This window comes from Marmota flaviventris, chromosome 5 (assembly GCF_047511675.1).
Source record: "Marmota flaviventris isolate mMarFla1 chromosome 5, mMarFla1.hap1, whole genome shotgun sequence".
Classification (NCBI taxonomy): Eukaryota; Metazoa; Chordata; class Mammalia; order Rodentia; family Sciuridae; genus Marmota; species Marmota flaviventris.
This window is the reverse complement of record NC_092502.1, coordinates 36,310,414-36,325,928: the sequence shown is the minus strand read 5'-3', so window position 1 is coordinate 36,325,928 and position 15,515 is coordinate 36,310,414. Positions and strand designations below refer to the sequence as shown.

The 15,515-nt window shown below is 36.8% G+C and overlaps 1 protein-coding gene across 2 annotated transcripts in view; it reads right to left on the bottom strand.

Annotated features, from left to right (window-relative positions):
• Positions 1-15,515, bottom strand: part of Mapk9 (mitogen-activated protein kinase 9) — a 50,540-nt gene that overhangs the window by 15,341 nt on the left and 19,684 nt on the right. For both annotated transcript variants that reach the window (XM_027953332.3, XM_071612142.1), the window contains exons 3-5: positions 14,304-14,433; positions 11,594-11,652; positions 8,332-8,470 (exon numbers count right to left, since the gene is read on the bottom strand). In XM_027953332.3, coding sequence (XP_027809133.1) covers positions 8,332-8,470; positions 11,594-11,652; positions 14,304-14,433 — 328 coding nt within the window. The remainder of the gene's footprint in view (positions 1-8,331; positions 8,471-11,593; positions 11,653-14,303; positions 14,434-15,515) is intronic.

Here is a 15,515-nt window from a genome sequence, read left to right as displayed (position 1 = left end):
CATGTATGTAATTTACATTTTCTAGTAGGCATGCTAAAGAAGTGTAAACAGAAACAGGTGAAATTAATTTTACTAATATATTTTATCTAATCTGTTTATAGTATTACCATTTTAGAATATCACCAACATAAAAATTATTAATGCAATATTTGACATTCTTTCTATAATGGCCACATCCTGAGTAATCATTGGCTTCCTGTGGCTAGTGGCTACTACCCTGGATATCAGAGGTCCAGAATTTTCTGATCTGGGAATCTCTTCTTTTTGGTGGGGAGGGAGTTACCAGGGATTAAACTCAGGGGTGCTTAACCACTGAGCCACATTGCCAGTCCATTTATATATATATTTATATACACATACATACATACATATATATTTTGAGACAGGGTCTCTCTAAGTTACTTAGGGCCTTGCTAAGTTGTTGAGGCTGGATTTGAACTTGCAATCCTTCGGCATCAGCCTTAAAGAGTTGCTAGGATTACAGGCATGAACCATGGCACCCAGTCTGATCTGGGAATCTTAACATGGTGCTCTCTCTTCTTGGAAGAGGGATTTCATGATTGCTAATCTCAACTCTTTCCTCCCCCACAAGGACTCACCACTCCCTACCATACCACCTGGGTTATCAATCCATGGCCTGGATATAGTACAAATGAAATCACTTGCTTAGTTTCTGGTTCCCGTCTCTCTTCCTATCCCCACCATTGAATCTGGGAGAGCAGGGCCCTATGCTCTCAGGATTCAAAGGCTTGCCTGGTATAAGGAGACACTGAGAAAATGTTTGTTGAGTGAATGCATATATCATCCTCCCCCACACTTTCAAGGTCTTAACACAACGACTTTTTTTTCCTTCATAATATAAGGGCCTTTCTTCATGCTGATACCCCACATCCCAGACCCTTCCTCAGACTACAGGAATTTGACTTATGCCTGGGGAGGTCGATCTACAAACTCACCCTAGAAACTGTGACTTCTAAATAATTGACAAATTTTCTTATACAGGAGAATTTAATTGTGTAGCTGTAATGTCAAATCATCAAGTAGCTATCACACAGTAAACATGGGGGTACATCGAGTATGAATTTCAGGTCCCATCAAACTCAGCACCTGACTTCAAAACTTCCCAACCAAGCCAGGCATTGGGTGCCTGCCTGTAATCCCAGTTGCTCAGGATGCTAAGGCAGAAGGATTGCAAGTTGGAGGCCAGCCTCAGCAACTTAGTGAGGCCCTAATAAGTTAGCAAGACCCTGTCTTAAATAAAATAAACCAAAAAAGGTCGGGGATGTGCTCATGTGCTCAGTAATTAAGCACCCCTGAATTCAATCTCTGGTACCAAAAACACAAAACAACACACACACACACACACACACACACACACACACACACCTACAAACTTCCTAGCTGATTGGCCACAAATGGGTTGTAGGGGTACCTTGAGATAGTCATACTATGAAATTATCAGGATAAGCAGAAAACCATTTAAAAATTTATAAAAGTGACAGTTTAATTTGGGATTATATGAACCTATATTAAACTATTCTGTGAAATTTAAATGGTAAATACATGTTTAAAAATGCAATTAAAATCTCAATCATCCCTACATAGAAGTCCCCATGCTCCTCTAGTCCACTTCAGATTGTACAAACATAATCATCCCTTAGTATCAGAGGGGGACTGGTTCCAAGACCCCTCCACCCACGGTGACTAAAATCTGTGGATGCTCAAATCCCTTATTTTAAATGGCTGGTATTTGTATATATTCCTCCAGCATATTTTAAAATAATATCTAGATAATTTATAATACTTAATACAATGGAAATACTATAGAAATAGTTATTATATTATTTAAGAAATAAGGACAAGCAAAAAAGTTTGGTCATGTTCAGTACAGATGCAATTTTTTTTCAAGCATTTTTGGTCTGTACCCAGTTGAATCTGTGGCTATGGAACCCAAGGATATGGAGAGTTGACTGTACTACCCAGCAGTCTCTGAAATCAAGGCTAGATGAACAGACTCAAGAACAAGATGGTTAGAGGAGCACTGGTTCTAACAAGGACATATGGCAATGGTGGAAACCATTTCGACAGTGGAAACTATCTTTATCTGCCAGTTTGATGAATCCCTGAGTGAATCTGAAAATGCCTACCTCAAGACCCTGCCATTTACCAAACAACTGTCAGTACATACTTGATTTTGTGGAAACAACATACTTTACTGCCATCTGCTGGAAAACTAGGATAATAAAATCCAGTTCTGGAGCATCTGTAATGTGAATGGCTATCTTCACATGTGGTGCTCTTGGTGAGGCATCATGGGCATTGAGAAGTGGCCGATGTCTGCTCATGAGGAAGTGGTTAAAGAGGTTGTATAGGTTCCTGAGAGTTCTTACCTACCCACAGACTCTCTACAAATCTTGAGAACCAGTGCTCCTCTAACCATCTTGTTCTTGAGTCTGTTCATCTAGCCTTAATTTCAGAGACTGCTGGGTAGTACAGTCAGCTCTCCAAAACTTAACTGAATTTTCAATTTCAAGACAGCAGAGTCAAGAGAGTTCTGCCTTTTCAAATCTTAAGAACCATCAGAAACAAGGAAAACAAGAAACACAAATGAAGATACAAATGAAACTTGCCTAGTAGGTCAGGTTTGACCCACACAGGGTAGTAAAGATGTCTACTAGAGCATGACATCCATAGGGGCAGCCAATAGTTGCAAATAATCTACAAAACAAACAAACAAACAACAACAACAACAACAAAAAAAAAAAACACAGGAAAAAAAAGGCAAAAACAGAGGGGCAGGGGTCCAAGCAGGGTCACCATGATTGAGTGGCACCACTGCTTGCTCAATTCCCAGGTCCAGACTCACTGACTGAAGAGGTATCCTTGGAAATGACAAATGTCTACTGTTTGAATTTCTCTGGGTCTTTCCCAAAGGTACCTATGGTCATTTATTCAGGTGGCTAAACAATGAGCGAGGAGAACAACCAGACATTTTGAGGATGTTTGAACATAGTTCTAACTGGATAGATGCTGAAACCTGAAAACCCCAAGCATAATGCACTTGATGGAGAATTGGGTGGAGGCCAGGCAGTAAATGGAATCTGGGAGAGCTAACACAGACCTGGGGAAAAAGTGTAAGAGAATATGGCTGCCCATTCCACATGGGTGTGAATGGGTTCTGACCTTCTTTTTTTGGGGGGTGGGGGGTACCAGGGATTGAACTCAGGGGCACGCTACCACTGAGCCACATCCCCAGCCCTATTTAGTATTTTATTTAGAGGCAGGTCTCAGTGAGTTGCTTTAGTACTTCACTGTTGTTGAGGCTGGCTTTGAACTTGCAATCCTCCTGCCTTCACCTCCTGAGCTGCTAGTGACCTTCTTTTGTAATCAGTATAGAAGAATGCATTTACCCAATCAATATGCTGAACCTAAAGCCTTAGTAATCTGTTCTATCAACTACACTTTCCAGACACGGAAGTTGCAAATGGGATTACTAGATAGTTAAGGCTATGATAATCTATGGCTGTTCTTCAGGATCCATCTAGTGTCTTCAAGGGCTGGACAAATGAATTAAACTGAGATGTAAGAGGGACCATCATCCTTGCATCCTTGAAGTTTTAATGGTTAAGCTAATCTCTATCTTGCAGGGTACAAGAATGATTTTATTATCTTGAGGAAGGCAGTTTCAGGTGTCCATTTGGCCTTCCCTGTCCTCATAACTCTTACCTCACAGGCCAAGGAACTAATGTAGGAGTTACTCATACTGCAAATTATATCAGTTACAGCCACACAATTAGGGACTGGGGGGATGTCCAATGGGTGGGTTCAAGGACCTAGTGGCCTACTGTGAGCCACAGGACTCAGACCCCTTGGAAGTGAAGGTTTGGGTTGTGTACTAGGTACACCACAGACACCTGCCAAAGTGATAGCTCTGAGAATGAATAATGGAGAAGGAAGAGAATGAACTCTCACGTAGTTCAGAGATCATTTGCACTGAGAGGATCTTGTCCCACTAACCTCCATCTTCCAAACTTTCCCTGGGGAAGAAGCAATCATGGAAACCAGAGGGAAGATGCTCCCCAATCCATATAGAGAAGTAGAGATGAGAAGGCTGGAGGATGGGGGCCATGGGAATGTACTAGACGGTCTCCTATTGCAGAAGTACAAGTGATGATGGCTTCAGCTACTGCTTCCTGAACCTACTACTCTATTCACTCCATGGCCTTGCCCCGCAAGATGGCTCTCAGCAAGTGACTAGTAGGCAGGAGAATGGAGGTGGGCCCATTCCTGTGGACACCAGAGTCCACTGATGGTTGATTTGAAGAGTTCTCTGTCCAAGCCAAAGCTTTTTAGAGTCATACTGTCACCTGCAATTGTCTCACTAACCTTGTTTCATTTTTCTAGGGGTCAAGTCTGTACTATCCTCTGATTACTTTCCCAGCTCTTCTGACTTGCTCCCACTCTCCCCCCTCATAGGCCTTCTTCTAGTAAATCTCCTGCATGTCTAATCCCACTGTGGACTGCTGATGCTTTCAATGGAAACATGATCTGTGAGGATGGGAAGCGGGAGAAAAGCAATAGATTCCTGGGTTAAGGAGATTCTAACCACTGAGATGAGATCCAAAGTAAGATAATTTGGACTATTAGATTCAGGAAAGACCCAGGAAGTGAACCACTGGTACTATGGAAGGCAGGGGAAGGCAAAGAGTAGAACACTGAGGGATTTATATTTTCAATTCCAGGTAAGGAGCAGGTAGATCTCCCATATCCTCATCTCCATCCTAAAAGTTAAGCATTTATTTCTTCCACACTACTGCTGGCCTATTACATGAAGGCCATGAAACTGAAGCCTGACTCAAGGGCTGAAGGCATTATACTAGTAAATACACTGGTATTAAGTACAGGGAAGTGTGTGGGAAAAGGATCCAGCCTGGGGACTGTGCTCTTCAGAGGAAGCCTCTTCTGCCACATAAGAATCCTAGCTCCACCCCACACAGTCCTAAAATGCCAGCAGCAAAACTTATATGCCTCCATAAGAGACTGGAGGAGGCTTTTCTAGAGAAACTAAATGGCCCCCAGAGAAAAGTCTATAGACAATGATACCTATTGCTCTAAAGAAACCTGTCAGCCAATAAAACTGCTCATATATTTAGCACTTCCAGTCAGCCTTCTAATGTTTTAGTCTTAAATGTGATTAGACCACAAAGAGTGGCTATTAGATGAAAACCTTCCACATTACAGGTAGGGACCAACCACAATGAAAAAGAAAGGGAAGAGATAAACAATGCACAGAGTAATACAAAATATATAAAAAAATTTACCCTCAGAGATGTGGTAGTACTCCTTGCAACAAGAACAAAATGCTAGAAAAAAGGAACTTTAAAATTCTAACTAAATTATGCTTTGGAGGAAGAGAGAATAAAGAACAGAGTGAAGAGTTTTTTTTTTTTTTTTTTAATTTCTCATAAACCTGACTTTTTGATTTAAAAAATAAATGAAAAATAACTTTTATTATTATTTTTCCCTGGTGCTTGGGATTGAACCCAGGGCCTTGTGCAGGAGAGGCAAGCACTCTACCAACTGAGCTATATTCCCAGCTCTGAAGAAGGCGTTTTGAAAGAAATAATACAAACATCTTGGAATTCTATGAAAGGAATTCTGAAAAAAAGAATACTGCATTCACCAATCTGAAGGCAGCTGATTTATAACCAAGAATTCTACATCCAACCAAACTATTAAGGATGTAAAGGATAGAGTAGAGAATTCCAGACATTTGAGACCTCTGACTGCTGTACTGCCCTCTGACTGCTTTCCAAGCTCTTCTGACTCACTTCCACTTTTTCTCCTCACAGGCTTTCCATCCATGTACCATTTTTTAGGAAGCTATTGGAAGATATATCCCATCCACAATTAGAGAGTAATCAGAGAGAGTGATAAGGAGGGTCAGGAAGCAGCAAATCCACACTGGGAGGGAGGTGAAAGAACTCCCCAGGAAAATGTTGGGGGAAATTCAGGGTAGTCTTCTGTATCAGATATGATGGCAGCCAAAACAAATAGGGGTGGAACTGAGGTTCCAAGAGAGGCTTGTTGACAAGGTGAAACTGATGAAAGACCTGAGGTACTGAAACATCTGAGGTACTGACAGACTTAGATGGCCGGGAAAAAAACAGGGTTCTGCAATAAGAACATACTACTCCCCCTTAAAACAAACAAACACCTCAAGCAAATAAAAGATCAGTGCTGTGAAGTCCATGTTCAAAATATTGACAGGAAAATAAATATAACTGAAAATCCATTTCCAAGGGGAGGAACACAGGAACCCAGTTATTAAAGGGCGAAGATGGTGCAGAGGTGGGTCATGAAATCGTTCTCTCAGGTCTTCATAGGTTTCTAAACACTCTGGAAGGCAATCCATATACACTTTGGGTCCTTTCTGACCTGCCTGCTGGTTGGTAAGAATGGACCCTGGGCTGTAAGACAGGATATTTCATAAAGGCAAGTATGTGCTGTAATTCTCACTGGGTGATATTCTTTTCCCACTTACCACTGGGCCAAAGAGGGGAGGAGCAAGTAAGGCAAATTGTTTCCCCTTCCAAAATTACTAGGGCCTAAGAATCTAAGAAATTATTCTAAAGCATGAATTTAACAGAAAATAAATGCATTTATGAGATATTAAGAGTTACTTATATTATTTAAAGGCCTGTGAAAATTTTAGGAGTATAAATAGAATGGTTCATTAGGAATCTTTATTTTTTAATCCAGGAGTCTAGTGTTTCAGTTTTTAAAGTAAATTTGCCATAACCACTTATATTATTTTAATTGACCACTTGGTGGCAGCAAAGACTACACTTTAAACAACAGCACTCTGGTGGGCAAACCAGATGCTTATCAGAGTGCTGGCCTCTAGGAGAATGATGTGCCAGGTCTCTGCCCTCTCTGGGTGGGTGCCACTGTGGGAAGCTTCTGTTCAGTGGCATGACATCTAAAAGGTACACTCACATTCCTGGTGGGACTGCAAATTGGTGTAACTACTCTGGAAAGCAGTGTGGAGATTCCTCAGAAAATTTGGAATGGAACTACCATTTGACCCACCCTTTAGCATATATCCAAAGGACTTAAAATCAGCCTTCTGCAGTGATGCAGACACATTAATGTTTATAGCAACTCAATTCATAATAGTTAAGCTATGGAACCAACCTAGGTGCCCTTCAACAGATGAATGGATAAAGAAAATGTGGTATATACACACAAAGGAATATCACTCAGCCTTAATGAAGAATAAAATTATGGCATTTGCAAGTAAATTGATGGAACTGGAGACTATCACACTAAGTGAAATAAGATAATCCCCCAAAACCAAAGGCCAAATGTTCTCTCTGATATGCAGATGCTGATTACAGAACAGGCAACAGAGGCAGGGAGTGGAGGTTCACTGGACTGAACAGGGTGAATGGGGGAAAGGGGAAGATGGAAATGGGAAAGACAGTAGAATGAATCAGATGTAACTTTCCTGTGTTCATGTATGAACACATGACCAGTGTAACTCCACATCATGTACAAGCACAAGAATGGGTAGTTATATCCCATGTATGTATGATATGTCAAAATACATTCTACTATCATGTATAACTAAAAAGAACAAATAAAAAATTTAAAAAATGATTTAGGGGATGCTAAGACTATCTAATTCCAATAAAAATGTATTATCTCTGCTGCTAGTTTCACTCAACATTTTAGGTACTTAAAAAAATTCTATCATGATGTTCTACTTATATAGCAGTACAAGTCAAAATGATAAAAATGTATACAACCAACTTGGAGAATTACATTTATCTCTCTGGTTTTTAAGTATTATTTCCTGACAGTACAGGTAACTCCATCATACTATTTGGGCTCTAATTTTCCCTCTTCCCAAACCTAAATTCCTTGCTCAAAAAAAGGATATTTCAAATATGGCAAAAATGTTAACACTTGGAGAAATTTGGAATATGTTATTTGGGAATTCTCTTGTCATATTCTTGCAATTTTTCTCTAAGTTAAAATAAACAAAAAACAAAAAAAAAAACAACAAAAAAGGATTCCTCTGAAGTACCAGACTGAGCTGCAGGAGCTATATCCCTATAGCTCCCTCATCCCTGTGCCAGAGTACCAAAAATGTTTTCTGATCTGAACAATGTTTTGAAATATAACAAAATATACTATAGTATATCTGAATTTTTAACACTGTTGAATTTCTTTAAAAAATTAAGTTTTTTTTTTTTAATTTAGAGGATTGTGACAACCAAATGATGGTTATTTTAAAAATAAAATTATTATGTTATCACTACTTACTCTGTGAATTATACCAGCTGAATGTAGATGTTTAATACCACAAAGCATCTGGTAAAGAAGGTAGGACATTCTTTCATGATCCAACTCCATATGAATAACCTGACATAAGTTAGCATCCATTAGTTCCATAACCAAATACCTGGGATAAAAACAAACAAACAAAAAACGTCAGCTATGGGGCTGGGGATGTGGTTCAAGCGGTAGCATGCTTGCCTGGCATGCGTGCGGCCCGGGTTCGGTCCTCAGTACCACATACAAACAAAGACGCTGTGTCCGCTGAAAAATTAATACCAAAAATTCTCTCTCTCTCTTTAAAAACAAAACAAAACAAAAAACATCAGCTATATACATGAAAATTATATAACATTTCTTTGTTTATTAAACCAGAATTTTTATGAAATAGCAATAACTTATCTAATCATCTCATTGTCTAATGTAAAAAGATAACTTATTTTGTCTAAATATATATAAGGTATCTTAAAAAGAATCAAATGTATAATAGAACTTTGTAAAAAGTTTCCAAAGGACATAAAAAAACTAACTTACTCAATGTCTTGATTTCAAGTTAAAAACAAAACAATTTTTATATCACAGCAAATAGAATCTCATACAAATTCTTCTACTTTTTTCTATTTGATTATTCTTACCAAGATATAGACCATGCTGTTATAGGTTCATCAATCTTTAACAAATGAACTCTCCTGGTGGGGGATGCTAATAATAGAGAGGCTCTGTAAAGGGGGAGAGGATATATGGAGACTCTGCACCTTCTGCTCAATTTCACTATGACTCTAAATTTACTTTTTTAAAAAAAGCATATTTTAAAAAAGCGATCACACAACAACAAAAATGAAACTTTAAATTCCACTTTCCCCACCACCTACTTCTCCACCTTTTGGCTCCCTCTTCAGGCTTAACTCCCCAAAGAGGTAGTTATACTTGCTAACTATAATTCTTCATCCATTTTTTTTCTTAATGACATTCTGATCAGACTTGTGCCTCTATCATTCTGCTGAAACTGTCCTCAAGACCTTCATGTTGCTAAATCCAGTGGCCTGGTCCTGGCTGATTATCCTGACCTTTCATACCCTGACCACAGCTTCCTATTGGAGTGTCCAGAAATCAGTTTTGGCCCTTTTCTCTAACTACATACACTGTCCTGGTGAATTCCAGACTCACAGCTTTAAGTACCATTTACAGTTTCCCAAATTCCAAACTTTGACACATACTTCTCTCCTGAATCCCAGGCTCACTTATCTACCTGTATACTTCAAAGTTCCACTTGGATGTCCAATAAGTGAATGTCCATGTCAAAAACTGAACACCTGGTTCCTCCTGCTCCCCACCCTTAATCTGCTCTTCTCATAACTTTCCTCATCTCAGTTCAGAGCTCCTTCCTCATGAAGGTGCTCAAACATCCAGGTGTGGTTTTCGAATCCTCTCTCTCATACCACACATCCTACCTATCAGCAAATACTGCAACTTTACCTTCAAAACAGTTTTGGGTTCCAGTCTCCTCTCTTCACCCTATTACCCACCATAATCTATTACATGAGTAGCTGTAATAACTTCTCTTACTAACTGGGATCCTACCCCTTACAGAGGGTTCTCTATCCCTGAACAATTATTCTTTGAAAACAAAAGCCAGGGGAGCTCACTGCTCTACTCGAAATATTATAGGTTCAGAGTGAAGGGACCTTCTTACTGCAGTATCTAAGCATACCACTTTTCTGAAACCACTTTCCTCCCTGCCCCAACTCTAGCTACACTGGCCTTTAGGAGGACTTCACAACCATGGGGAGAGTTCTCACTGCTATTCCTTTACACTGTTTATTCTATCTCAATTGCACTTACTCCAAATATCTATAGGACCAAATCTCTCACTTCCTTCAAGGCTTTCTTCAAATGTCACCAACTCACTGAGGTATTTCCCTAATCACCCTGTGATAGTTCATTTTAGGTGTCAATTTGGCTACACTAAGGAAATCTGGTAAAGCATTATTCAGGGTGTGTTTAGGAACATGTTTCTGAAGGAGAATAGCATGTTGAGACTGAGTGTACTAAGTAGGGAAGATCTGTCATCAGTGTGGGCAAGCACCATCTAACTGGCTCAGGGCCCAAAGAGATCAAACACAGAAAGTGAGTTGGACTTTTCTCCAAGAGCTGAGAGACTTTTCTACTGCCTTGGATATCAGAACTCTAGGCTCCCTGTTTTTTTTTTTTTAATTCTGGGACTTGTACATTAGCAGCCTCCTTAGTACTCAGGCCTTTGGCCTCATTCTAAAAGTTACACCATTGGCTTCCTGATCTGCAGTCTTTTGACTGGGACTGAGCCATGCTAGCAGCATCCAGAATCTCCAGCTTGCAAATGGCCTGTCATGAGGCTTCTTGGCCACCATAATCATGTGAGCCATTTTTTCCTAATAAATTCCCTCTCACATATCTACATACATCTCCTATTGGTTCTGTCTCTCCAAAGAACCCTGACCAATATACCACCCTATTTAAAATTGCAGCCTGATTCCCAGTCCCCAGTATTTCTGATTCCCTGACCCAGCCTGACTTTTTGTCCAAAGCACTGAACGCATTCTGATGAACTACACATTTTCCTTATATATTATATTTATTGTCTGTCTTTCCTAGCTTTCCCAGCAAGGCTCTAGGAGGGAGTTTATCATATATAATTCATAAGTAATAAAAGGAATTTTTGCTTGTATTGATCATAAATGTATAGCAAATCCAAGAAAATGTATAACATATGGTGGGCAATCAAATTGAATTGACCAAATACATCAATAAATTTAGGATGAAGTTGGGCATTATGTCTCAAAATATAAATTAGTATTCTATTTCACTGTTAGTAAGATGGCTCTGTTTAGAGGTCTGGAAACACATGATATTTAATGACATATCATTTCAAATAACAGTTCTAAATACCCAAACCCTGCAATTCTGGATATCGGGGCCTGAAGAAAACATTTTATAGTTCAGTACAACTATAAGGGTAGCAGTATTAATGCACACTTTGTGCTCACAGAAATTCTTTCCATTATCCTTTGCCTGCTATAGAGATGACAACATTCTGGGAACAAATATCTGAATATTATGATCTATTTTTCTTAGTATTTGTCAACCTCAGACAAAAGTATCTATGATATCAACAAAACTACAAGGTCACCTACATTTTCTAAACATAAAAAGCAGTTACTTTAAAATGTTCAGTGATTTTTATTGTATGTTACCAAATAAAAATGATACTTACACATCTTGAAATTCTTCTAAAGTTTTTTGTGGTGTAAACACATTTAACAAACTAATTATCTGAAAAGAAAAATTATATATCAGTATCTCAGATGACTCTACTTGATTATAAAAGTTGTACATTAAAATGTATTAGAATTAGAAAAAAAATCAGAGAACTCAATATTTTATTATTATTATTATTATTAAGGTTTTTACCAAAATATTCTATTACATGGCATTTTAAAAAAGTTAAACATCAAATGAAGACAAACTTTTAATCAAATCACTTTTATATATCTCTAGTAACCTAAACTACTATTACAGAATTTAAACAATGAATGTCATTTTGGCTCTGAAAGTAAAAGAGGTAAAATTATGGGTAGGAAAACACTAATTAAAGTAATATATTAACTCTGAAAACTTAAATACTACGTACAAAATTAAAAAGTTTTGAAATATGAAGGCTTAGCTTATAGTTTTTGGTGTGATAAAGATGAAATGCCTCATAGCAGTACGTGTTTACTTAAAGAGGATTAAAGAGTTGACTGCACTGCAGACCTCTTCCTTGGCCTGCATAGTTGTAAACGATGTCTCATTGCTCTGCACACCAAACATACCTCCTCAGTCATTTCAAATGACCAAGGGAAAAATAAATTTTTCACTGTCTAGGATTGGATGACTAGTTAATTACAGAAAAAATAAAATTGTATCCATATATCCTTATATCAAAATCAACTCAAAATGGAACAAAGTTTTAAATCTAGAACCAGAAATTATAAAACATTAGAATATGAATAAACATTTATTTAATCCTGGTACAAAAAAATATTTTATAAGCATGGCAGCAAACTTTGTATATCTGATTAAATTAAAACAAAACAAAAAAATGGATTTAAAAATCAGTATGGCAAAAGCATAATGATAAATGTGAAAAGAAGTTCATTGTTTGAATATACAAAAACCTAAAAATGCACAAGAAAGAGATGAAAATGAAAATGGACAAAGACCCTGAAAAGCAAGTTTTCAATTAAATAAAAACTGATTCATAAACATACAAAAAGAAATTCAACTTCACAAATAAGATAATATATGTCAGCCGGGTACAGTGGCATATGCCTGTAATCTCAGCAACTCAGGAGGCTGAGGCAGGCAGATTGAGAGTTCAAAGCCAGTCTCAGCAGATTAGTGAGGCACTTAGCAACTTGGTGAGACCCTGTCTCTAAATAAAATACACAAATGGGCTAGGGATGTGGCTCATGGTTAACTACCCCTGGGTTCAACCTCTGGTACCAAAAAAAAAAAAAAAAAAAAAAATAGCATTTGTTATCTATCAAACTGGCAAAAAAAGAAAAACCACAAACAAAAAACCAACAATATGTAATGTTAGGGAATTCTGAAGCAGAAGACATTCTTAGATATTTTAATGAAAGTACAAAACTGACAGCCTCCCCTGATGTCAGTTTGTCAGCATATATTAAAACCAGAAGTATGAATATTCTTTGGTCAGCAATCTTGGCCAAGAAATTCACCTGGATAAAGGTGCAAAGATTCATGTATAAGTGCTCATTGTAGCATTGCTTATAACCACAAAAAACTAGAAATAATATCCAATGATGTGTGATTTGTTAAATAAATCATTGTACATCTGTATTATGGAACCAATTTAAAAAATGACTTATATCTATGTTCATTAAAGTATATGGGATCTACTGACATTATAAACCAGGATGAAGAATAATATAATCTTGTTTATATAAATGTGCACACATATGTGAAAGAATGCTCATCAAAAAATGTTAATGCTAGTGATCTGTTGATGGAGGAACTCGGGAATTTTTGCTTTCTTATATATATATTGTTTGAATTAAAAAATAAATAAAACCATATATTATATAACATAGAAATTTTTTTAAATAAAATAAAGCATCTATTTAAGAAATTAAGACCAACTTAAACCACTGATTCAAAAAAATGAATCCATCTTAGGTTTGTATTTAATGTCCCTACACCAGAAAGATCTAGCATAAATGTTAAAACAAACGGAACCATATAAAGTTTAGTGTAATCTTAACTATTCTTCCCTCTCTTTAAAACAAAAAGGCAGTGGGGTGGTCCTCATGAATTGATTTCTAAAATCTCTAAGATTTCCCATTTTATTATTTCACCACATGGCCAGGTTATCAAAAATCAAAAATGCTCAGAAATCATAGTAGGACATAGAGTACACTTGACCAAACCTCATTTTTCTAGAGATATAGTATTTCTTCTCAAAACTTAGTGTTTTGATTTCTGTGGAGATGACAAGTACAGCTATCCTGAATGTCACATCATCTAAAAACATGTATTTAAAACAGAGATCTCTGTATACAAAGTAAAAAGTACATCTTTCAAAAAATTTTTTTCCAAAAAATATTTAGTTGTTTTTAAATTTGTTAGGTCAATATATGTTACTGTTTTATAGTGACAGAGTAGTGTTTATAGAGAAATAAGTGTCACAGGATTAATTGGCATTCTTTAGTTGAGTGACCTAAATTCCTATGGATGATGAATCCTTTTTCTAACTTCAATCTTCCCAGTGATGATTAAGAATTTTATCAATAAAATATAATCATTTTAATAGGCTTTTTTTCTCATTTATCCTAGGTCTAAATTTAATGAATCTCCAAAAGATTATCATATCACTGACAACACCAAAGCATACGCACAGAGGAAACAAATACATAACTTACATTTTTATGATTGACACATTTTAGGAGGACAAGTTCACGGTAAGCTCTCTTTGCATGAGTTTGATTTTGAAAAGGACGACTTAGTTTCTTGACTGCAACATTTATCCCAAGAACTGTATCAAAAGCAGCACTATAATTAGGAAATATAATAAACAATCCATTAGGATGATTTTAGAAAAAATAACAATGGAAATATATGTATCCAATAAATTATCTTTTAAAATGAATAATGTGGGAAAATCTTTCTACTTGTTTCCAGTAAAGGGACTTGTACACCAGAAGAGAAAAGTGAATTGGCCAAGATGGCAGGATGGACTAACTCTTGCATGGAGTCATGGAAATTTCAGCTGCAATTAGGATGGGATACAGGGATCCTTTGCACATTAAACTTTCATCATGTTCGTTGAGATTATTATAGGTAATTTAATGCAGAGCATCTAAGACTGGTGAAGAAATGAAATCTTCAGGTCAAGAAATTGAAAATATTCACTATTATCAGTAAGTAAAATATATTAAGGAGCATCAAAGCAGAGGAAATGGTTAAGCTCATGAAGAGAATTTAATCAATCTAAATTCTGATGATATTTTTCACAGACAAAAGAATCTTAAAAAGAAATAGAAGCCAAAATCTCAGTTCGTGGTAAATCCCCAAGATACAAAATCTCTAATGTAATCAATTGCTATATATAAATTTTGCTAGAAATACTTCCTCCTATTATAGTAAGAATAAAATCCAGAGTCTCTGTTTCCAGCATTTCAAGTTCCATGATTAAATTTGGTGTTCATTTTCCTCCAGGAAATAGACATGAAAATTGAGTAGCCTAATGGCATATTTTCAGGTTTCACCCTAGCACTAAATACCATTATTAGGGTTATTACCTTTTGATTAATCATTAGGGGTAAAAATAGCTTAAGAACATCAGAGAACCTAAGCATCATTTAAAATATTGCTCCTAATTATTTACTTATTTTATTGTTTTTATTTATTTATTTATTCTTTTCTCTTAATGATGCTTTTTGGCCAAACAACTCTAATTTAATTCAATCTATTTTTAAGTTGAAGGCTGTCACCATAGCATTTGGTTAAGAATTACTTGAAATGTCATTCTTAACTACTTTTTCTTTAATTTATTTCATAGTACATGTATGTGTATACACATACATAAATCTACATATCCACTTGCCAATCACATGAATCATAAAATATTAAAG